This window comes from Leuresthes tenuis, unplaced genomic scaffold, assembly GCF_036924035.1.
Source record: "Leuresthes tenuis unplaced genomic scaffold, fLeuTen1.0.hap1 SCAF_5, whole genome shotgun sequence".
NCBI lineage: Eukaryota > Metazoa > Chordata > Actinopteri > Atheriniformes > Atherinopsidae > Leuresthes > Leuresthes tenuis.
In genome coordinates this window covers 32,187,252-32,212,545 of record NW_027325359.1, presented here as the reverse complement: position 1 = coordinate 32,212,545, position 25,294 = coordinate 32,187,252, and the positions used below count along the sequence as shown (strand labels likewise).

General features: G+C 39.8%; 1 protein-coding gene across 1 annotated transcript; it reads left to right on the top strand.

Moving 5' to 3' along the window:
* Positions 1-864: 864 nt before the first annotated feature.
* calb2a (calbindin 2a) lies at positions 865-23,823 on the top strand. The gene is made up of 11 exons (XM_072386689.1): positions 865-1,067; positions 5,704-5,780; positions 5,863-5,952; positions 8,549-8,629; positions 11,940-11,996; positions 15,693-15,770; positions 16,935-16,990; positions 17,128-17,167; positions 17,301-17,354; positions 21,442-21,513; positions 23,082-23,823. Exons 1-11 carry the CDS (start codon positions 974-976, stop codon positions 23,196-23,198), a joined length of 816 nt encoding a protein of 271 aa, XP_072242790.1. The 5' UTR covers positions 865-973; the 3' UTR covers positions 23,199-23,823.
* Positions 23,824-25,294: the final 1,471 nt, after the last annotated feature.

The following is a 25,294-nucleotide window of genomic DNA, read 5'->3' as shown; positions in this document are numbered from 1 at the left end:
TCAAACAACAGTCAACTGGAATAGATTTCCATTGCATGCAAAAAGTGTGTTTCTGCAGCTCTCATCCAACAGCTGGGAGATGCTTTGAGGGATACTTGCCCTTTCGCTCATTACACTATTATTACTTCATCTTGAACATTATCACCTCATGCAGTGACTGAGTTGTGAGTCTGTGTCTTTGCCTGCCCCTCTGCACAGTAGACTGGTCATTAATGAAAAAGTGCCCTCCCCCCCTTTACTTCCCCTACTATTTCTTCTTTTTTTTTTCTTTTTTTTTTTTTTTTACATAATTTACATTTGTTATGTGGGCTAATCACTGGTGGCTGGAGGCTGTGTGGGAAATGTGATTAGTGTGTGAGTTCTAATTAAGTCTGTGAAGCCTCACACACAGTGGCGGACAAGCTCGGGGAGCTGTACGCTTAGATACACACAGATATAATAAGGAGGAGATAGGAAGAGGAGACACACACGCATGCTTATCTTTCAAAGCACACAGTATTTATGGGAACTCGCATTCGTGCACGTGTGACAGATCAAACACATACCCCACACGGGGGATCTACTGTAAAGAAGAATGATGCAACAACAGAACAAGTTGATCCATCTGCATTTTGCTCGTCTTCCCCACACACACATCATTCCGTCCACTGCAGTGCCCAAGACGTCCTACCACACAACTACATCAAGCTTGGCAGCACACACACACACACACACACACACACACACACACACACACACACACACACACACATACACACACGCAGTGACGCTGACTCAGATGGATGCTGTCAGTGTCCGTGCGCCCCAAGCGGCGGTACAGCGGTGTTGCCGCTCCTGCGCAGGCGTTAAAAAGCGGCGGGCGGCGCGCAGGGGCCACAGTGTGGGGCGTGTTGGAGCAAGAGACACTGAAAAGTTAGGAGCGGATTTTTTTTCTGGCGTCTGACTTGCAGCAGCATCCGTCGAGAGCATCATCATGGCAAACAAAGCTCAGCAGCCTCCTCACCTGCACCTGGCCGAGGTCACCGCGTCCCAGTTCCTCGATATTTGGAAACATTTCGACGTAGACGGTAGGATTGGTTTCTTCTTCCTAAAAGTTTATTCAAAGTAGACATTTTTGCAATCATGCTGTGGGGAATTATTCAGGAAAATGGTCAAAAGAATTATTTACATAATACACCAAAAATGTGTGTGTGTGTGTGTGTGTTTGGGGGGGGGGGGGTTGGTACATGAAACGATCTCTTTGGTAGACTGAAAAATGTCGGAAATTGTTGATATCTATGCATCTAAAGTCACTTTTACTGTCCTGAATGACTCCGCAAGAGGTTTTTATGAATGAGTGACTATTTTGCGAACATCGTCTTTGTCTTCATTTGCCAGAATAAAGAAGTCCAAAAAAGAAGTCATTATGTGATTATAAAATGTTTAACTTTTGCCTTGAGAGCATCCTGTTTTGTCATGGAGAAAGTTTAACGGTTTCAGGTGAAATTTCGATGCTTTTTTTTTATCAAGCAAATTCAGGTGAAAATCTCCGTTTTTAAAAAAGGATGCACTGGTGTGTTACTCATGTCATTTCTGAGTTTGTAAACTGCAAACTGCAAATGAGACGGTGATTAAAGCGGAGTTTACATGGTAATTCTTCTGTTTCATCAGCTGTATTCACGCACATTGCGCGTCCTGTAATGGTACACGAAGTACTGCACTGTTGCAGCCTTTTCACTTGGTGTGCACTCTGAATTTCAGTGTCACTCTGCACTCAATTTTACATTCATTTTGTGCTTCATGCGGATTTAGTGACTAAATTAATGATAAAGTCATTATTTATGAGTAGTGCTACTTTTATTGATACGTTTCCAAACACAGACAGTTTTTTTCTTTAAAAAAGAGTTTGTTTTGCCTTTGCCTCTGAGTGGAAATAACTTAATATGGATTTATGTGATGTGACGTTTGGAAACGGAAAATTGATCCATGGAAAAAAATCCTCAGCAGGCCATCACTACACACACGCACACAGATCCAGAGAATCTCAATCCTGATCGAGTCTGAGGTCCCTGTCAAATCTGTCTGCTCTGTCTTCTTCTTTTTTTTATCTCAGTCTGCAAACGTTTCAGTGTGCATGCATCTGTTTGGCAGCTGTAATCTCAGTCTGAATACATATCTTTTTATTTCATGCATCTTTTTTATTGCAGAGTCCTCTGTGGTTTGAGGACTTTCTGCACACTGATTGACAGTCCGAAAAGTCCACAGTCCTCAATCTAAGAGGACACCATTTTTTCACCGGCCACTTTATTAGGTACACATGTCCAGCTGCTTGTTAACACAAACAGCTAATCAGCCAATCGCACGGCCGCAATGCATTTAGGCATGTAGAGGAGGTCAAGACAACCTGCCGAGGTTCGAACCGAGCATCAGAATGGGGAAGAAAGGGGATTTAAGTGACTTTGAACGTAACATGGTTGTTGGTGCCAGACGGGCTGGTCTGAATATGTCAGAAACCGCTGATCTGCTGGGATTTTCACCCGCAACCATCTCTGGGTTTACAGAGACGGTCCGAAAAACACTGAGCCTACAATTCGCACAGGCTCACCAAAACTGGACAATAGAAGACTGGAAAAACGTTGCCTGGACTGACGAGTCTCGATTTCATCTGCGAAATTGAACCTTTTAACACAAGTTTAGCTTTTTACGCAATATTAACGTGCGCAGGTTCTACGCACGTTCTATAAATATGTCAAATTTAACGCGTTAACGTATATATGTTGCAATCTGGAGTACGGAGAACTCATATATATATATATGAGTTCTCCGTACTCCAACGCCCTCCACAGTCCCCACATCTCAATCCAACAGAGCACCTTTGGGAGGTGGTGGAACGGGAGATTTGCATCATAGATGTGCAGCCGATAAATCTGCAGCAACTGCGTGATGCTATCATGCCAACATGGACCAAAATCTCAGAGGAATGTTTCCAACACCTTGTTGAAAGTATGCCACGAATAATTAAGGCAGTTCTGAAGGCAAAAGGGGGTCCGACCTTTTACTAGCAGGGTGTACCTGATAAAGTGGCCGGTGAGCGTATATTTTTAACTGATTTGCTGAATCGGTTAGGACTGGACTGAAGGGTCAACGGGAAATGACACCAACTAGACAATATTAACCAATAATTGTTAAACACAGTAAGAAAAATATATCTTTGTTAAATGTTAGACTGCGGTGTAAGTGTGATGAGAGATCTCTGGCAAGTTGTCAGTTACTTGCTCGTTCTATGAGATGTGTATTGCACCTATTTGTTTTACACAGACTCCTGGGAATTCATTGTCAGCATGATCTGTTTTGCCGCCTGCACACAAGCTGAAACATTTTCCTCAGGGAAATCAAGGTGGTATGAGGAGTTGGGTGGGGCGGAGGGGCTCAGCAGCTGAGCTTCTCTGTATGAGTCAGTGTTTCAGAGAAAGTTGTCCTATCTGTTGTTGGTTTAACTCACCAGCCACCCAGGTGTTTCAGTCTAAAGTGCTGAGCTATTTTACATATTGCAATTTGCAACGAGCCACTTTGCAAAACAAATACAACCAGTGAGCATCCACAAATTTGGCTAGAGTGTTTGATTTTTGCTCTCGTTATTGGGAGAGTTGGCAGAAAGAAAGGAGAGCTAATTTGTTTGCTCAGACTGAGTAAACATCTCTGGGTTTCAGATAAAAATACACAGGAGGCGATGCACCCAGAGACAATGAAACCACATATTCCCTTGTTGGCCAATGATCAAATCTCGGCTGGATTGCATCCCTTTGCAGCTCCTCTGTACGCTCCCCTCTCATCTTTCTCTGCCAGGATTTGTAATTCATCTCCTTCAAAGCATAAAAAGAAAAAAACTCAGTTATTTCTGCTAATTATAGCATATATGCTGTCAATTATTTCTCAATGACCTGTATATGGAGATTTGAAACACAGAGTAAAATCTAGCTCCTGAACTAACCCAGCTGTGATCTCGACACAAAATATTTAAGTAGACAGGGCTACACTCTCCTTTGAAAGGCAAATGCCCTTTATATTTGCTTTAAATATGCACTCAGAGTGCACAACTGCCCACTTTGAGAGTTTTACCGTGTTGTGAGGGTCGAATTTTTGCATCAAAACCAGAAATAAACCAGAGTCTCCTGAGACTGTAGTGAAGCAGAAGTCCACAGAGTGAGTATTTGGACCAGAAAGGGTTTTGAGGACCTTTTATCCTGATAGTTGGTACATGCTTGAAGAGCTTGTGGAGAAAACCCACCAAATTGAAAGAAATATGATGAGGTGTAAAACTAGTAAAATTCTTTTAAAAACAAAATAAACAGACATACAATGCTTTAAATGTGTTCAATGCATGGATTTCGGACAATTTAGAGCAACACAGACGCATACTAATTAAATTGCAGCACTTGATGTGTTTTACTGAAGGGAAAAAACGAATCGTATTGCTGTTGTTTAAAAGCTGCTTGGAACAGAAAGTGCTCTTGAGTAAGCACAGTGCAATAACTGACAGATGCTCCCTTGCACAAATATGATGGGTGTATGCATCTATTGCTGCATGTACTGAATGTACAACAGCGCCTCAGAATAATCTCCAAGTAAATCTATTTCTATTGTCATTTTATTCAATTCGCCTTTTAGTTCATCACTTCTTACTTTGGTTAATTATAAATCAGGACATTTTCCTCCAGAATACCAAATGTCAATAAGCCCCACAGGAAGGAGGCTCGATCGCAGCGAGGCATTTTACTGTCCCACTTTATTGAAACATCAGAGTTTTTATTCATGAGTTTTGATAACATCACCAAGAAATGTACGCGTGCGTGCACAAACACACACATCTCCACTGACAGAACAAAGAAGGCAAAGATGCTGATTGGATTTAGAAAAAAAAGGAGTTAAATCAAAAATGGCAGAAAGACGGTGAATGAGAGGGAGAGGGAGAGGAGAGGAAATGGATGGCATAATAATCTTTGTTAGAGTTTAATGAGGCAGCGTTGCCTTCCAGGGTTTTATTGAAGCATTGGAGCCATCTGTCCAGCCATTCAGCAAGGTTCTAGATAGAATATTGGCACAGGGTTGCGTGCTACCTGGGTGAAGCAAGCACACTCGTTTGTCCACTGAATGGGTACTGTCAGGACAACAAGACACTGGGAATAAGAATGAAATAAGATAAAGGGAAAATAAAATCAACATCATGGCCATGCAAGATGAATTTTCTCTGCTAGAATCCAATAAATATGATGGAATTCATCTTTTAATAACATCCAACTGACTAAAATGACTGAAAAGCTCTAATTCTTCTTTAAAATACGCTGTTATCTATTATCCCAAGAGCTTATATGACTTGACGAAACCTCCATTGAATGCACTATTGATCTTTGTAGAAAAAAAGACGCTCCCTCTAAGAGGAGCCTTTTTCTATTTAAAGTCTGTCCAGCCATACATTCCTGAGAACACACAGTCTTTAAGGAGTGATCAGTTTGCATCGTGTCAGTCAATAGTGGAATCTATTAGAGAGGAAGGATGATAGTTACTGGGAATGGACTCATGTTTGAATCAATGCAAGGACCAAACTGAGCCAAGACGGGATCTGTTCGACACTGTGACCAAATCTGCACGTGTCCTTCTTCAGTTCCATCAGCATATCTTTGGTTTGATGTAATAACGTGCAGGTGTTATCTGTCTGTGCCACAGGTAATGGCTACATTGAGGGAAAGGAGCTGGAGAACTTCTTCAGGGAGCTGGAAAGTGCCCGGAGAGGAGCTGGGGTGGTGAGTTCAGGGACAACGGATAAATCCCAGATCAGCTCTAACCACTAAAGTTTGACTTGTTATCTGTACAAATGTTTTGCAGGACCCTTCAAACCCCATATTCAGAGAAAAGATGAAGGAGTTCATGCAGAAGTTTGACAAGAACAAAGATGGACGCATTGAGATGTCAGAGGTAAGTCCGTGGGGGGGGGGGTCTCCGTGTCTCATACCGGAACATCTGGGGTTTGCTTGAGTATGGTGGGAATATTCTGCTCTCATATATGTAACCTGAGCCAGAATCAGTTGGCTTAGCCTACCAAAAAGATGGGAATAGCTTGGCTCCACTGAGCTAGTTTGTTTGTAGTAAAATATACTTTTTAATTCTCTTGCGAAAAGTTATGCGAGAAGATGTATAGCACTCTTTTATCTTTCATTCAATAATGAAACCTAAACAGGAAGCTTAGCTCAGCATTAAGACCACAACAGGGGAAACAGGAAGCCTCTCACAAATCTAAACCCCTTTTCAGGCGTGATCTGAAACATTAGGAGTCTCCTCAATCACTCAAAGTGACAGCCTTACAGTGTCTTTTAGGCTTATCTCAGCATATCAGTGACAATGACAGATTTGCTAAAAGCTCAACATTGGACTGTACAAGTCCTCACAGGGTCAAAGTTTTCAGCATGTCATGAACATGTTGGAAGTGGATGGAAGCAGCTGACAAAATAGATTTTTCTCATTCAAACTTGTTGATTTGAAATACAGTTTGTGAAAGTATATATAATGACTTTTTCCTGTTGCTGTGATTGGCACAGTCGATGTATTAGCTCTGCAAAAGGTAATACGAGGCAGCACTGAGAAACTGACACACACGACTGTTAATGAGGCGTCAGCATGTACAAATCACTTTCAGCACAACGCAAGCATGAACTGCACGTTGTTGTTTTGATAGATAGGCTCAAAAAGTAGGGATGGTTGTTTTGAAGATCTTAATTGCAGTGAAATCTGCATTTCAAATGAATCTGAGAAATTGATTATATCATTAGATAAATAACAGCACAATGCAAACTTTCCATGGTTCTCCTCACTGTTGTTAGTTACAACACCTCAACTTTTGTTCTCAACACCTAAACTGAATTCACGCTGCAAGGCAGCTTCATTCTAGCAAGCTCAAAGTCATCAGAGAATCCATCTTGTCAGGCTGCAGGCTATCTGATTATGGTCAAAGCACAAAAGTGCGACCAATTATAGTCCAATATTGGCAGCTGGAGGTGGGTTTTAGATGTGTATGGGTCAACAAAGGCAACTCCTTTTCACTGATTAGCTCTACTCGTAATGCTTTGCCAATCTGATTAGATGAATTCACTTATTATGGTAATAGATGGTTGTCTATCTGATCACATGTCTGCCCTTTTCCAGACTGATTCAAGGGAGGATTTCCAGGTGACTCTGTAAAGAAACCATCTGACACATCAGGTTAAAGCCCAACAAACTAGAGAAAACTCATCATCAGTGTCAAACGGAAATATGTTTGTTGTTATGCCAAGAGTGACATTAGTTCATATTTCAGTATCAATAAGCTCAATATTTCTGAAAGACTGACAGAAACAATTAACAGGGTCATGTTCATTGCTAACAAAACCTGAATAAAATCAGGCTAAAGCCCCTTAAGTAACATGCTTTATCTTATTTGTTTGATCAAAAACATGATCACATTAATCCACAACAACCTGATAAACTACACTAATGAATTAAATTAGATATAGCGTTAGAGATTTGAAATGGAGTTTTCTGACATAAACGCAGCCAGGCTGGTGGTTTTTTAGTCATTTAACTATGCAAACTAGCTACTTTGTCTGACATCATGTTTAGTAGAAAATTCATATTCCTAAAACAAACCAGCTACAATAAACTTTAGAGAAGGGTTTTCTGTTCTTTGTGAGAAAATTGGAAAAAGACAGATGATTAACAAAGCCAAAAATACACTGTGAGAGGCTTTAGATAAGATCGATCTCCATGATGGTCTGTGGAGTAAGAGTGGAAGATATCTACCCATTTTTTCATTTTCTGAGTGGAAACTGAAGAAAACGTGAGAAAGAGTTCCCACAATATTAATAATCTGCTGCTGCCTCCAAAGATCGAATTTAAGATTCAATATAAGTCTTTGTCTGAATACCATAATTCATCATTTTTAATAGATATTCCCAACATAGGTCAGCAATAAAGTTACTTTTTAGACACAGGTTCATAGAGGCAACTTAATCGTTAGCGGCCATAATTATTCACATACCTGCCTGTTTACTACTCCTGTTATTGCAGGATTCCACTAGGCGGCAGACCTGATGACTCAGGCCAGAAAAAACACGCCATCTGCACCATCCCCACTCTGTTTATCTCAGTGCATTGACATTTCCAAAATGACGTTTTTTGACCTTTTGCATCGTCACAAGCATATTTGTCACTGTGCAGTCGAAAAGACACATTGTAAAGCTGCAGATTGGCCCCACACTGCCCCTACTGGTCACCTGCACGCTGCAGCTTGAGAAATTTAGTGTTTATTTTAGAGGATGTGCACAAATGCACGCTCAGGTAGCCATGATAAACACGTAATTAAAAGCAAATTCCTGGCCTTAGGCATGGCCCGGCTGCTGAGTTTGTGGTTCTCCATTATTTATGTCTCAGTTTGAGTCTTTGCAGACAAAAAGCTCCCCACTCTCCATCTACATCTCCCACCACATCCACTCCACCATCTTGTTCTCACCACTCTCGTTTCCCTGTCATTTCTCTCTAGCTGGCCCAGATTCTCCCAACTGAAGAGAACTTCTTGCTCTGCTTCAGACAGTTTGTCAGCTCCAGCGCTGAGTTCATGGCGGTAAGTCTGTTTCTGAGCTTTCATGGACAGGCCTGTGCCTTTTTTTAATGCAAAGCAGCTGCTCTTTGTGGTAATTTTGTCAGTTCTTAGAAGGACTCTGGTTCTTTTTGAGCAGAAGCTTCTTGTTCACTGTAAATTGGCATTAACTCGAGTCAGTTAGCTGTGGACAGCTTGCATTTTCTCATCCCATCTACCAGATAATTTCATAGGTTAATTCCCTTTGGTGGTTAGTGGTGTACCAATTAGTGACATGAAGTCTGGAATAAAAAGACGTGGACTGCTGCCCTCAATTGCACATGGCTGCACATGTCTGCTGTTGTGACTAGAACATGCCATATGCTGTTTTTAAGTATATAAGCTGTAACTTGTACTACAAATCAGGTAACCACAGAAACATGATTAGCTGAGCACAAACAGAGGCTGACATGCATGACAGTTAACCTAAGACAAGACAGATGCTGCTCTAGAAACGTAAAAAAAATGGATAAAGGAGTAAACAGTTACCAGTGTTACAACTATAATATTTACAGCGTCTGCTTCCAAATACAAGTGAAGCCATAGAGGATTCATTTTTATTTTAATTGAAATTGAAATTGAGTTGTTTTATGATCAGTAAGCGGTCGATCTCATTTACCAAGAAGGTAAATGTTACTCAAAAGATGCTTGTAAAAGTCAGTATGCAGACAACTTCTGGGTTGTTGAGGGTAATTGTGAAGGTTTGCTCAATAAATCTAAACTCGGAGTTTCGAACTGAATGTAAAGGAAATGATTGATTAAACTTTGTTTTTCCCAAATTCTTTCGAAAGAAAGAGTTGAACTTTTTTTCTCATGTCCAGGTTCTGTCCTGTGGCCTGTTTGGCTCAAACAAAACAAACAAGTGAGAAGCTCCCTTAAACTGTTCAATTTCTGGCAAATTGGTAGCCCAGTCAGAGCAGATTTAGTATTTCCTGAGGATGGTTTTAAAGACACAGGAGTGGTGATGTAATGTGCTACAGCAACAGACTGATATGATAAATGATAATGATAAAATTAAGGGTTTTTGAACCATAAAGCATGTAAAGTTCTTCCCTTTAAGAACTTCCAGCGGCCCAATCCTATTATCTAAGCCTTTTTAATCCCATATATTGCCCAAAAAAGAAATTCTGTTGTGAGAAGCCTAAATTTTTTCATGTTTTACTAAGTTTTTAAGAAAATGCTGTTGGGCCTCGCTGGGAGCACATTGTCCAAACAGATATGATCTTCTAATGTTGTCCCATCACAATATATATCATGAATACTAATTGTAGTGCTCATTCTGTATTTCTAATGAACACTGGTTTGCCTGTAATGCTCTATACGTATCATATTAAAAAAAAACATGCAACCCCCAAGAGATCTTTAATCCCAAAATTCAAGAACATTCTCACCTCTCACTGACATTTAAACCCTTTGCCTGATTAATGCAACCAGCAGTTATTTTGGCACACAAATATGAATCAAAAACTGATAAAAAAATATAGATCCAGTTTAAAATGGTGCTGCAGAAAGAATTTTAAACACTGCAACCAGAAAGAACTGATTCCTTTATTCAGTCCTTGTCAAAACTCAACAATGTAACAGAAAAATTAAAATTAAAATTGTGATTATTCTCCAGAATTATGTTCCTATTGGTGTTTTGTCCATTTGTGAACAAGTAAGAGGTGCAATGACCTTAGTAACCAACAGGTAATATGTGACGTGCACTCAATCTTAACTCAGTCTTATAATATTGCAACATACATCTAAGAATAGTTCATCTAATTCTCTAGTGTGGTGATTGCATTCATAGTAACTAAGTATTTATCATGCTCTGAACACTGTACTGTAATAATGACAAAGATATAACCAGACCTACATACACTTTTACTTATCAACAGCATAATGAAGCTAGTTTGACCCACAGACTTTTAAATGTCTTAAGAAGAACAAACTTTCACTTTTAGAAGAGCTAAAGGGATGCAGTGGGTCTCATAGGGTTAAGCTATCAGTGGTAGAATTAAAAATCTTGTTATAGGCTCACTGCCTATAACAAGATGTTATATTGGCACAATTTGGAATGACACATGGAAACCTGAGTTACTTTATAGCATTGGACGCAAAGCTGTATATTTAAACCAGCTACATGAAGAAAGCTAATTAACTGTAGAAAATGAATAACTGTTGCCCCACTGTCTGGGAAGCTCAGTAAAATGTTTTTAAGCAGTCGAATGGACAGAAAAGACATATAAGATTAACTATAAGTAACTATTCACTTGCAAAAACTACCAGAAAAGATTATAGTCTGCCTGTTTCTGTCAACGTGCAGCACTCAAGTTGGATTTTCAAACTATTTACATGAAAATGTCTCAAGTTTGAGTGCCTCCGTGAGTTTTGAATAATAAATGACTGGTGAACAGTTACGAACAAGAAGACCTTCCAAGAAAGAAATCATTTATTCCACCAAATACCTCCACAGGATATAATGAGAGAAAATGGCAGATTTCATGTTAAATCTGCTGCCCTGAAAGAATGAAGGCAATTAGAAACCAATTACATGTGAGGAAAGGGCTCTCCTCATCTGCCGTGTCATATTGAGACAGAATAATGAAATGAGAGGAGAAAAACAGATGAGAGGGAAGGTGTGGGCAGGGAGAAGGATGCAAAGGGCAAATGAGAGAAAGTGGGAATAGAGAGGCCGTAAATGAAACGTCGATGAGAAGTTGAGGGCCAGAGTTTGAGAACATAAAACAAGAGAGGGGGATTAATCAGTCTTTGTTGAAGGGTGCTGGAAGGGGGAGCAGCAGATAGGTTTTTAAAGGGCTAGAATGAGGAAGCAGAACCTTCTATTTTCAGAATCATGTATAATGGATAACACCACTGTAGCTCCTCTCTGCAGAGCCTAGTGGAGGAGGAGAAGAAGGGGGTAGGCCATCCATCTTTGATAAGGAGCCCTTCTTTGGACAGGGACAGCTGCTAGATTAAAACATTCATTAAAATGACTTTCTTTCTCTCTCAGCCTCTCGTTGCTCTGAGCTCTCTATGTGGGTGAATGGGCTTGTATTGAAAACTGTATGATTACAGTGATGGTGCCGGCTTTTCAGGTCGTTACCTCTGGAACGATTTCTGCTCTGCAGCAGAGGAAAGCCAAACTCCTTCCGCAGTGAAGCGACGATAAGGGGGTCGATCGGAGAGGATTTGTTTGTGGGGAGGAAATGTAAATCACTGTGGTGAACAGCTTTTGTGTGCTCTGTGCATCAGTGCTGAGAAAGATCTTGTAATCGAATATTTCCTGTGTTTTCCTGATTTCTTCTAGGCATGGAGGCGATATGACACAGATCGCAGTGGCTACATTGAAGCTAATGAACTGAAGGTAGATCATGCTCAGATTTAAACTAACTGGGAAAAAAGCTTTCATGTCATATTTAATCTTCATCCTCCGAAGCCTTACTTACAACTACTACAAATGCTTTTTATTTGTAAATCTGATTACATTTGTCATACTTGTTTTACTTTTGTCTTCTTTTTCTCCTTCTCATGCCCACATCAACACACATTCAGTACATTCAGTACACATTCAGAGTACAAACCCTAAACTGTAACCCTCAGACAGTCTGACATCTCCACATTTCTTTAACTTGCATGCATATTTGTATGTATGTTTATGTGACGCCCAGCTTCTGCATGTTCATTTGTTTACAACAATAAAAAGAATGGAAAGAAAGTGGCGTTAACAATCCTCTACATGTTTTTGTGTCATAATCAGTAACTACCCTTCTTTCTATTTTGAATTTATGGACTAAAAGTGGTTAGAAATGTAGTTTTCTCACCAACAGTAACAACAAAAGACAGGTTGAACTCTCCTGTTTGTATACTAAATATAAACTAAACTAAAATATAAATATAAAACTAAATAAATAGATTATATGATGAATTAGCCATAATTCATCTGCATGTACAAGCAAAAAAGCATGCTTATGCGACAGCACACCTCCCTTGTGTGCACAGATGTCCTCCAATCATAATTTTGTGCCGTTGAGAAGCAGAAATGCTCCCTCACGAGGATATCTTTCTTTTTGGTAATCCCATTCCGCACTTGTATCACTTTTAAGCACTTGCTTTCATGCGCACGGCATTTGAGACTAATTAAATGCAACAGCAGGTCCAGCAAGGCATCACTGTAGCTCAATATGAAGTCTGGAAGCGCTGAATACACAGCAGCACAGTTGTTCTTTTCCAAGAAGGAAAATAAAACATAGGTGACAAATTAAAGGAAAGAAAACACAACTTGGGCTCTTCTTGATTAGATATTGGGTTGCATTAATTTGATTCTTTGAGTTGCTGATTGCAATTTTGTTGGCCAAATACGATTCACAGATTCTTGCACCCTAACTGAGAGCATAAACAAACATTTTGTAGCTTATAAATCGAAAATTAACTTGAATGTGCGTAATTAGTGCTTTGGGTAACTGAAAGGAAGTGAGAATGAACTGCAGCATATTGGTTTTTATCTAACAAGGCAGAGGCTGCAGCTCTTTTCATTGCTGTGTCGATGCTTTTTGCATCATTTACATTTCACACAATCTGCGTCGTTTACCATCTTTGAGGACGTTTTGATTAAATTGGACATCAGCTCATTTCCCACAGTTTGTTGTTTTAACAACATTTCGATTTTGAATTATTGATCCAGGACTTTTGAATCAGGTAAAGTCTGAGATGAGGTGGAGTGAAGTTTTTTTAAGTTTTTTGACTCTCTGGGAGTTCTCTGTTAAATTCAGAAATGCAAACTTCTCCCAACTATTATATAGTGAGTGCAGAACACATGACAATATTATTGAAATGATCTGAGATGGAGCTTTTTTATCCATAGAGGGCACCGGTCACCTTTCACCTGAACTTAAACAGAAACTGGAGTAACAAAAGCCCCAAAAACACAAAGATTTTCTATTAATAATGAAAACCAAACATTACCCCTTGGCTGACGATCGATGGGTGCATCTTTGGTTTCAGCTCATTTCGTGACCCCCTCGTGCCCTCTGAATAGAGACATGGAACTCCTTGAGGAGGTTTTTTATTGATCAGCACCCCAGCATAACAGCACTGGGATCGTGTAGTACGAAATCATACAGTCTCAAAATAATTTCATTTTCTGAGACACTGAGGTGGTAAATGTAAATATATACATTGAAGTTCTTAATACAGTCTGAACAGAGCTGACTTCTGCAGCCACAAACATTCGACTATCACAGCTCCATCTCCGTCTCTCGTGGCATCATTATGGGCTACATGCAGTATGGAGTATGATGCAATCTGGCCTAAACAAAGACATCTTAACCCCAACTGTTCATACAATAAACCCGCGCAGGAGAGTGTTTGCTTGCGCATACGTCGTACAGTATTGCCTGTAAATATCCTCATCATCTGCCGTTTGTTTTGTCATAAAATGCCTGAATTTTTTAACCCTTTTGCAGACACTAAGATTATCATAAGACTATTCCAAATCTGGATATTTAAGATCTTTGTCTTCTTTGATTCAACAAATCCTGATAACATTCAACACTGAGCAGATTCTCCTCTTTTATCCTTCATATCGCAGTGCAAGCACGAGCGTCACGGACACCAAATGTGCACTCTCAGCCACAGTTACTGACCCGATTTACAGATGTTTTCCCCACAGATCTAAATGCAGACGTCACTTCAGTAACTACTTAGCTGAGAGGTCTTTCTGCTCCTATTATTCATGCCCCAACAGTGAACACCCCTTTCAAACTCACTTATGGCGTCTTTCAATAACATTTCATCGTACGATAAGGCCCGGCTCAGTTTGGATAATTATAGGAATTTCATCTTCCGAAAATGTTTGTTGGAGCCTGCATAGCCTTTCAATACAATTCACAGGGCTTTATTAGATGATAGATGCTCAGTTGCACCATGAAATGGGCCTGTTTGGAACCATTGACATTGGCTGTGTTTCCCCTCATCATATTTAGTCCACAGACGTGAAACTGACATCATCATCTCATTTAAGTGAGTAAACACATTTAGCAAAATGTCAATGTAATGAACTGATAAACTTTAATCAACTGAATGAGGTTGTTACTGTTAAAGCAAAAACGCAATATCCACTGAGACTTTTTCTTTAAATGCACATGAGCGTCAAGCCAGGAGAGTTGAACGTCTGCGTCACAGTTAATCCCCCAATGACTACATGTGTTTTTTCATCAGGTGAGCATTCAGATGCAAAAACCTTCACTGATTACGCAAATGTTATTCACCTCAACACCTCTCGGAAAGGTTGTGTGGCATTCCATTAAGGGAAGCACCTCACACTGGGGAGTGGAGCGATAATGTGGTCATTGGCCGCGCATCACATGCACATGAGGCTGTTCTTGTTGTTTCGGGGATCACGTTTCTTCCAGCTGACCAGGTGCAGATGAGTTACTCAGGTGTGGCTTTTTGAGAGCTTTGGAAACATGCAGATGGGATGTCAGGCGCCAGACATGTGTCTCACCACAGAACTGTGAGCAGTAGTGGAAAACATTGACTCGAGTAGTGTTATTGTACATTTCATGTGAAGCAACTTGATTTCCAACATTTTAAAAGGCTGCTTTTTATTATAAAGTGTGGGTATTCTTTTATTTTACACAGAAAACACAAAATGATGCCATAAATCACCACATAATCTAATGATTCTGTCTTTATCCTCTGTTTTTACCTTCTGTCATTAAATCATTTTCATTTTTAAAGTAAGATTATCTTAATTCCAGCCTTTCTTTGCTTTTGATACCTCTATTATATGACTCTCAAACTACTTTTAGTTATGGGCTTGACTTCTTCCCACAGTCATTTCTGACTATCTAGTATTTTAAGATTGATATTCCAGTTTTATCACTCAGAAACTCATGAATATGATATGAATACATCTATAAAAAAAAGCATCTCCGAATGCAGTTTTGGATCTTGAGCCACATATTTTACCCCCCACACTATTTCATACATTCTGCATGATGTTAAAGTAATAATCAAGCAGATTCACTTTTAATCTGCCTATGTGTGCCTCTCTCCTCAGGGCTTTCTGTCAGACCTGCTGGAGAAGGCTAACAGACACTATGATGATCAGAAGCTGCAGGAGTACACGCAGACCATAGTAAGACCATTCACACACAATGGATAACCCTACAGACACATCCAAGGACACCCTGGATTTTACAAAGCTTAGTTTAGTGAGCGACATCCTCAATGGTGGAGGAATATGAGGAGGAATATAGAAGTAAAGCACAAAGTAGGTGCTTGTAATGCTTGGCTAAATTTTAGGAGTATTATTGAAATATGCAGAAACATTGAAAGCAATTACAGTCTTAAAGAAAGCTGCATGTGTAACGTCCCTTTGGTCATTCTGTTGGTGGCGGCAGCGCCGTGTGGCTGAGTGGTCGTGCCCCATCATGTCCTGCAGGTCGTCTGACCGCAGCCCAGATGCGCAAACATCTGCTTCTTCCTAGACGGCCTGGAGCTCAGCTGACCTGATTTTCTGAAGCTTGTCTCCACAATGCTTGAGCGATTAACTATTTGTTTCTTTGTGGTTGCTTCAGTGGATGAAATCAGATGGAGATTATGTTCCATATATCTCCCAAGAAAAAAGTCAAATTTAGAATTACAAATCAACACAAATGTTTTGACCCAAGCTGCACTTTGAATCAGGAATCTTCCAGCTGTGTTGCTGTGTTACTGAACTGAAACCCAGCTAATGACTCGGATGATTCCTTGATTATTAAATTTGTTTGATGGGCTGAATCTTGCAGGATTTGACAGTCGGTGAGTTCAATGTTTGTTTAAGGACACTGTAAAGTCTCCACTGAATAAAACCTGGGCACTCATAAACTTTTAGTAGAATTTTTAATTTCAGCGAGATAGATGCATAATGATGGGTGGAGCTTGATCAGGCCACCGGAGCTGACCAATCAGAGCAGACTTGTTTGGAGCGGTTCGCTACTGTTTCTACAGGAAATGAGTGAAACTGTTTCCTACGTGTCTTTTGTTTTTCTCTTCTCTTGATGTGATAGTTTCCTTCTGGGTTTTTACTGTGAAATATTCAACATATTTGCTGGATGGTTTAAAGATTTATGGACGGTTACCTTACTGGTCCTCTGTTAAACTTCCAGAACTATTAAATAAGTTGTGGCTATATAGAAAAAAACTGTCTACATATTCAAATTCTCAGTCAATGAAACTCTACACTGTGTATACATATAAAACAGCTTTCCTTCATTTTCTCCTCCGTCGCTTCTCATTTCTGTCCTGCTTCTGTTTGTAGCTCAGGATGTTTGATCTGAATGGAGATGGGAAGCTGGGCCTCTCAGAGATGGCAAGGTAATATGCAATTTTACTCGCTTCTGTTCACAATGTAAATGTTGAATCACATGTCCTTCTGATGCTCATTCATTGTCAGCAGATTTGAATAATTTATAAACTTTTGTGTCCACTAATGAAATCGTTCTCTTCCACAGGCTTCTACCTGTTCAGGAGAATTTCCTTCTCAAATTCCAGGTATGTAACAGTCAAACATGAAGCATTTATGCACAATTTACATCAGCATTATGAAATAAATACTCTTATCCTTTGTAATTTGTGGTTTTCACAGTTTGTACCCTGATAATAAAGTCAAATCCTTTACTTACAGGGTGTCAAGTTGACTTCTGAGCAGTTCAATTCCATCTTCACATACTATGATAAGGTAGGTGATATTCTGTTCAAAGAGGGAATCAGTATTCCCAAATGTAGCTTCTGTTTCACTAGTCAGTCGTCCGTGTATTTTAGCAGGATGCTTCCTTTCATGAGTTGTTCTGAAAATCTTCAGCATGCATCTACAGCAATGCTCAGCAGACACATTTGAAAATAAGTGCTCATAGCAACACCTCCCTCTTATGTTGCACGTATGAGGACACTTGTTGAACGCTTATGAATCACAACTTGAACTTCGTTTAAACATCCCTCTGTTGGGAATACGCTTTTAATTTGGCCAAGTTGGAAAAATGTTGCAGTAGCTTGAGTCAAGTCATTTGGATGACTGTGGGGTGTTTGTTTAGGAGCAGCCTTTAGTTAAAATCATCAATATGCAAATTCTTTGTTTTTCCACCCAAGGCACTCCCCGTCCACCTAGGGAAATGAGTTAGACTTGGCACACCTGTCCCTGAGTAAACAGCTCAGGGTGGTTGAGCAGGGGTTCAGGTAATGGCCATATTTTCCACATTAGCAGTGGATTGGTGGGGATTGACTACAGGGAGCAACATGATACAAGATAGGGACAAAGAGAGCTCTGCTGCACATCTGCTCAATAATTTTTCTTGTTTATGATGTGTTATGAGCTTTGTGAGCCTGAGGGATGCACCATAATCTATGTGACTTTAAAAGAGCTGACTCGGCTTTTCTTTAGGAAATAAATAACTCGTGTGTTGTGGTGCTGGTCCACTAGCTTTGCTCTTATATAACAAATGCATTTTTCCTCATTATTAGTGTTTAAAACACTAATAAGGAAACTGTGATGGGATGTATTCTTACTAAAGATGTTTCAGCAAAAGTGATTCAACCGAGTCGTGAAATCTTTTAGTATTTGTCTGAAAAGCATCCAAAATGTATCCCATAATATGTGCAGTCGCAGCAGGGAATCTACAAAATGCACGTATTATTAGAGCTATGTAGGTTTCCAATGCGTGTTTATCCTGTTAAGAAGTTAATAAAAAATAATAACATTAATAACTAATTCAACAAAGCTACATTATACGAGCAGGTGAACTTATTACTTTTATTTCCTACGTTTTTCTTTTGAAATAAATGTTTTTAAAGGGCAATGAAGAGAATATCAATGTCTTTTAGGTTTGATTTGATGCATTACTGACTTTGACTGCATTTTCATTGCTGGTTATACATCTTTAAACTGCATCATCATGTTAGATTTCTAATGTCAAAAGGATAATTGTTCATCTCCAGCACTAAAAAGTGGCATAGCTAAATGTTTGGTCAGACGAAGACAGATTGCTGCCTACAGAGTGACTTCTGGGTCTGCAGCCGGCTATTTAAACTCATACAGGCTTTGTGAACACATGTCTAACAACCTAACACACTTACTTTAGACTGATTTACCTGTAGTACTCCATCTCTTTAACTGCAGTGCTTAATACTTGCAGCAGGCTTTCTTAGAGTACTGAAGCTTGAATGTTGCTCTTTGAAGTCTCTGCTAAGTGACTAGATGTAAATGCAAAGCAGTGCACATTCATTTGAATGGCAGATGACAGACAGAGAACCAAACAAAAACAACTCCCCAGATTTAACTGCAGCCTGGCAAATAAATATTTACATGCAGAAACCACCCTGCAATTGATCCGTGTCGTCTGAAATATGCCAAAATGGGATATCTGCTCAGAGGGTTACAATCTGCCAGCGAAATGAATGCCTCCTTTGATGACTTTTGTACAGAAAACTGGATCAAACATGGATGAAACAAGGATGACTGTCACTGATTTAACTATTTTTCTTCTTCTATTTTGTATAGATTATAGATTTTTTTACTGAAAGAAAAAAATAGATAGAACCCTGTTGTTTACATCAGTATTTTGATTAGTAGCTACAAATTATTTTACAGATGAGAATAACATTAGATTTGCAGTGTTTAATTTTGTAACTGAGTAACATGGACCCAACACTGAACACACACAGTGTAGCAGGAACACTACAGGTGCTTTACATGTCAATGAAAAAAGCAAACCCTCCCTTACAGGTTCTGACATTATTTTCTTTCAGAGATTCAGAAAAAAAAAAGAATCAGACCTTTGTTTAACTCTCATTTTTCTTTTGAACTCAGAGGAAACAGTTTGAGGTACTTTGAGCTTCCAGTGCATGTAGGAGTCTTGTTAAAATCAGATACTGCCAGACCTTAAAATCAATCCAGATGGAAATCTAAGATATGGAGTAAAGTGAACAAGGAACAGATAGCAGAGTGGGCAGTAAAACTAACTGGAGGTGGGGGTGTTGGAAGGTTGCGTGCATGTTAATGTCTCAGTTGCTCTGAAGGCTTGTATTTTCTTCAGCTTGCTTGCATGAAGACAGGGTTGAGTGTTCAATTATAAATAAGCCACTGCAGTCCCTTCATCTGGACACCCTCTGTGAATGGAGCACAACCATTTATGTGTGTAATTAGTTTATAATTTTGTTTTGAGCTCAGTCCCTGCAGCTTGAACACAGGCGGCTGCTGTCAATGGTGCTGAGAGATCGTGCACAGGGCAAAGTGTGGCCAGTCAGCTGAACTCTAAAATGGCTCACAGGGCCCCAACCGCAAACTGTGCAAAGACTTAAAAAAGACCAAAGGCCAAGATGGCATGCAACTTAGACAGCCTGGGTGATACCTAAAGTCTCTCTGCTTTCCATTAGTCTTATATCCTTAAAGGGAAAATATTAGAAATGAGAATTAGAATGGAATTAGCCCTTTTATTCCCAGGATGTAGGACACCTCAATCTGGCTATGTAAACTTCAAAGAGCATGTCTAAAAATGAGAAATATCTCTGAAGACATCTTGATACTGAGCCCAAATTAACAGATCGTAGTCTTATGCCACTTGCCAAAGGCAAATTTCCAGTTATTTGGATTTATCTTTTGGCGCAAACCTTTATAAACATGATGAGACATATCTGATTAATTAAAGCACAGGCTCCACAGTGACTTTACAGCTAACCCTTTTTCAGAGTTGTGAATGAAAAGTTGTTGTTTTTTTTAAATCATTTGGCTGGTACATTCATGATTGCTGCCATAAAATACTGAATGAAGTGGAGCAGTGGAACTCAGAGTCCAAACATACACCAATTCCCTCCTATTTTGAAACCAAAGGGTCCCTTTCTTTCTACAAAAGCAATGAGCATGGACCCTGGCTCTTTTGAAAAAGGAAATCTGTGGATTTCCTTTGGCGTCTGACATGTTTATATTGCACAAGAAAGTGAATTAATCATTGTGTTAGTCTGACCCAAGCTGAGCTTGCACATCAACATGTTAGTCCAAACTAAATTGAACAAAATTTCTCAAAACTGGACAAACACATCAGATAATGAAGTCACTCCTGCATGTTTATGCTCTGCTAGACCCAATTGGGCCTCGGCGCTCTGCTCACGTTTCAATGTTCAATCTTTTTGAAGACAGATTAACATAAATACAGCTGACTTGCCAATAAAGCTGCTCTCATTCACATATTTCTTTTGACAGAAACTGGGACTTAAAATCAGCTCATTAAGCCACTTAATCAGCTCTAATAAAATCCTCATTTTATGACCACAGCCTCATCTGACAGAATCACTGACAGAATCACACAGTCCATAGCATCACACATACTTAAGTCCAAAAACTTAATTCTTCTTCCACGTATGTGGGACAAGCATGTCGAGCTGTCGCGCTGCTCAACTGCACATATTAAAGTGCAGAGTGTCCGGAGACTTTAGCCAGATGCTTTTTCAAATTGGGATCTGAAAAGGTTAGACAATGTGTTCCTCGAGCTACATCTGGGGTTTTTTAATGTTGTGCTGTGCCGCATTGCTTGATCTGCGACAGCGTTGGGAAGATAGTGGGCGTCAAGATCTAAAGTTTTAAGAGAAAAACTTTGCAGTGTAGCGAAATGACTTATTATTCCCTTCACCTTTTAGAGGTTATATAATGGTGGCTGGTTTTTCCAGCAACAAACTGACTTTAGAAGGGAATGTAGTGTAGTTTTTTCATCTTACTTCTCTTTAAAACTGTTTGGAAATGAAATAATATTTGTACACTTTCTGTCAACCTGTTCCAGGATGGAAACGGCTACATTGATGAGCAAGAGCTGGAGGCTCTGCTACGAGACCTTTACCAGAAAAACAAGAAGGTGAGAGGCGGATAATGTGTCTGGTATTACTGTAAATGCTTTGCAGCTTTCATGTGTATCAGTGCATACAGTGAATCTGCACCACACAGCCCTTTGTTCAAGTTTAAACATTAGTTATGACATCTGGGCCATAATCCAATTTCTCTGCCATCATTTCTGCTCCTAATATACGTAAAACTATTTTAAACACAGCCCTCAATTATCACATGCTATGCCTGTATGACTGAACATACAGCATGTGTTGCATAAGACTGACTGCTCTGGTTCTTAATGCTGTAAAATCTCAGATCAAGAGCTTTAGTGATACCAGCAACAGATCCAAGCTTATTAGCTGTTTATCAGATCCGTCCAGGATGTGTTTAATAAGCCCAAGAGAAATTAGTCTGTTCAGAGAACACTGTGAGAAAGAAAAGAAGTGCTATAAATCAAAGCACAGAAACGTCAAGGAGTACACAGGAATTTCCACTTATATTCAGTATGGTTCCTGCAAAGATACTGCAGAAAGAATGCAGCAGTTCAAGAGCAGGAAAAGAAATAATTCATTCATAATAATTTCAATCGCATGCAGTTACAGCAAAAATACTGACCTTTTGCTTCCAAGTTTACTTAAACAATGTCTGACTTTCCGGACAACCGAAGAATCAAAAGGAACAAGTTGTAAATCAATGCTAAATCACAGAAAGTAGAATCGTGTCTTGTCTGTTGGAGATGAGTTTCCCCAAATGAACAAAAATTGGGTTTCAGATACTCACCGGTGCTGCTACCGCAACGAGTTGTGGTTGTAAAGGTTTATCCCTGAAGGTTTGCAGCTACAAATGCTGGACACGTGAGCTCTTAGATTTAACCCGAACAAAAGATTAATTTTATTTTAACTCACTTTGTCATTTTTATCACTTTTGTCACCATGCAGCAATAAATAGATGAGTGGGTGTAGATGGTAGGAGAATAAATTATTTAGAAACCATTGTGACAATTCTTGCTCAAAAATAGCTGCCTGAAAAGTAGAGATAATGGAGGCTGTCTAAAAAAATCAGGCATTTACTATTTGAATGGCTCTGAGCAGCCACACAAAAAAGGGGGAGAGCTCCAAAAAAGCTGTGTGGAGCGCTTTTCCTCCAGGAGGTCACATACGCTTTCTCTTCACTGGAAACTGGGGAAAGAAAAAATACAAAATGCTATGTTGGCACAAAACTTCCAAGTTGTATTCATTCATATTTTCAAGCTAAAGACAAATTTATACTTCTGCTTCAAGCCCTTACGAGAGTCCTGCTGTGAGGAACACACCGTCATCCCACTTACACCGTCCCAAAATTGACAACGTAGAAGTATAAATGCTCAAGATAACAGCCTCTAGTGGACTGTCCTTTCAAGGTTAAACATTTGGTGTTTTCCTGAAAACTTTCCTCATCCAACCATGACCTGAGCTGCGGAAGACCAAAATATTGGTCTAGTCCTCACTTTCTGCACAGTTTTTAATACCACAAATAAAATTCCACATAACCAACTAAAACCTTTGTATTGAGAACGAAACCATTGTTGATTCGCACGCTTCCCTTTGTGTTCCTCAGGAGATGGATGCAAAGAGCCTGCAGAGCTACAAGGAGAGCATCATGAGCCTCTCCGATGGGGGGAAGCTTTACCGTGGCGAGCTGGAAATTGTCCTCTGCAGAGAGCCAATTGTGTGACTCTTCCTTCTTTCCTCTTGTATATCTTTGTTTTCTCTGCCTGCCTTGACCTTTTCTCCTGAGACCACACCTACTTCCAGGCGATTGGCAACATATACCAGGTGCATGTGCCAGACACGCCCCTCCCATTCATGTCCCATATTAATCTCCCCTCCTAACATGACAAATTCAGATTGAATGATACGTGCACTGTCAGCACACAACGACTCTTCTACGTGAAAACTGCCCTTTCAAATGTTAGCCACCTAGTCTCACGACCTCAGACTCTCAGCTCGTCCCCGTCCATGCTGTGCCTGACTTGCAACTCCTAACCAACAGTCCAAACCCGTAACTCCACAGAAAGTATAATCCTTGATCCTTGACCCCGGCTTCATTGTCTCCTTCATTCCCTCACTCTTTCAACTTTGCATAAGATGCGCTATATGGATACACAGTCAAACAAAACTGAAGACAGATGTGTTTGATTGCATTTAAAACTGGGATTTTTTCCACCTCTCTGTCTCTTGAAACCATATTGCTCCATTGAAACTCATGTGTACCATTTCCAGGATAACGTTTTCATTTTCAATATTTGTTTTTGGCTGATATGTCAACTGAAAATATGAATAAAATATCTTAAGATAAATCATCTTGACTATTATTTGAATGGGATTTTATTTGAGTAGTTGTCTACTATGGATTGATTTTCTTTTGCCAGGATTTTCTGCTTCATAGCCATGCAGTGTTGTGTCACTCTTACAGAACACATTGCTTGTTTACTTATTGCTGTGTTGACCTTTCGTACTCCAACTTGGCCATATAATCAAAGCTTCCCAACTGCTGGCTGTTAGCAATCAGATAAATGAACAAAGGCTGCAAATCTGCCTGATGCCTGATGTTAGTTGTCAGTGTTGGTGAACTTAAACACCTGCAACTTCAGGTGATTTTTAAATTCGAATCCACAGCTTAGCATGCTGTGGAATCATGATAATGTGTAACATAGCATTAGCTGCTCCATGATGTTTTTCTCCTTGTTGCAAGGACATGAAGAGAGGCGATATCACTGAGTCTGTACAGCAAGGCATTGTTTGTGGGCTCTCACTGTATGAATAAAACAACAAAGATGGCAAAACAGTCCTCCTCTCCCTTTGAGTTGCTGAAGCTGTCCAGACTTCCTGCACAAAACGTGGCTATACATAAAGTTGTCATTGACATCAATGAAAAGTTTACTTGCGATAGATTTATTTGAACTAAGCTGCTTCTAACCAGATGTATAAAGCTTTGACAAGTCTAAACATGTCTTGAGTGTGGGAAACGTCCTCTTCTGAAGCGTGGCTGGGAATACTGATGAAGTTAGCAGTATTTATCCCTCTGACACTGTGTTTTGTGTCGAGCGTGGACTTCAACTACGCAGTGGCACGTGCTATGTTCACTAAAAATCTCGTTAATACCATGTATAAGAGGAGTCAAATGGGTTGTTGCACTTCCTGCTTTTCATGAAGGCCACGTGACAAAGGGCGTCCCTTCAGTTAGCTGAAACTCATGATCTGAGGCCCCGTCCCTCACAGGTCAGGGCCAAAACTTTGGTTTCGGGGGGTGAAAAATAAGTCTTTAACAGAGAAAAAAGGTTTGAACTGATAAATAAACCCTGCAATTCAACTATAGAACTGACCATTAACAATGATCCATCCCAACAACCCTAAAAATGATGGCTGAACGTCAGTGGTGCAGTGGAAACCTTCAGCTTCTCCAGTTGAATCCAGGATGAAAGGTTTTCCCTGCAGCCCAGCTGAGATGTTACTCCTAAAATAGTAGGACAGGACATGATATTTCTAGTAAAACTCCTGTAATTGAGTTGACATGCTTTTAAGGCAACCTGAATAATACAGCAAGCACACAAGCTCCCATCTCACCGAGGAGCTGGTGCAAACCCACATCAATTAATCAGAGGCATTTAAATCTTTATGGGACATGCAGCTGCACAGAAAGAGCATGCAGATCACAACAGAAGAATTTAGCTGATAAATCAAATCTAGTGAAAGGGAGAAAGTTTTTGATGAATATGTTAAATGGGTAAATGGGTCCTGTTATTGACATTGGCATAAAATGTCATTTTA

Bases quoted from the DNA above. Each gene is read 5' to 3' on its own strand.
- calb2a (XM_072386689.1), top strand. From the start codon at position 974: ATGGCAAACAAAGCTCAGCAGCCTCCTCACCTGCACCTGGCCGAGGTC. The intron at 11,997-15,692 runs GTAGATCATGCT...CTCTCTCCTCAG, and splicing joins TTGAAGCTAATGAACTGAAG to GGCTTTCTGTCAGACCTGCT. The intron at 21,514-23,081 runs GTGAGAGGCGGA...TGTGTTCCTCAG, and splicing joins TTTACCAGAAAAACAAGAAG to GAGATGGATGCAAAGAGCCT.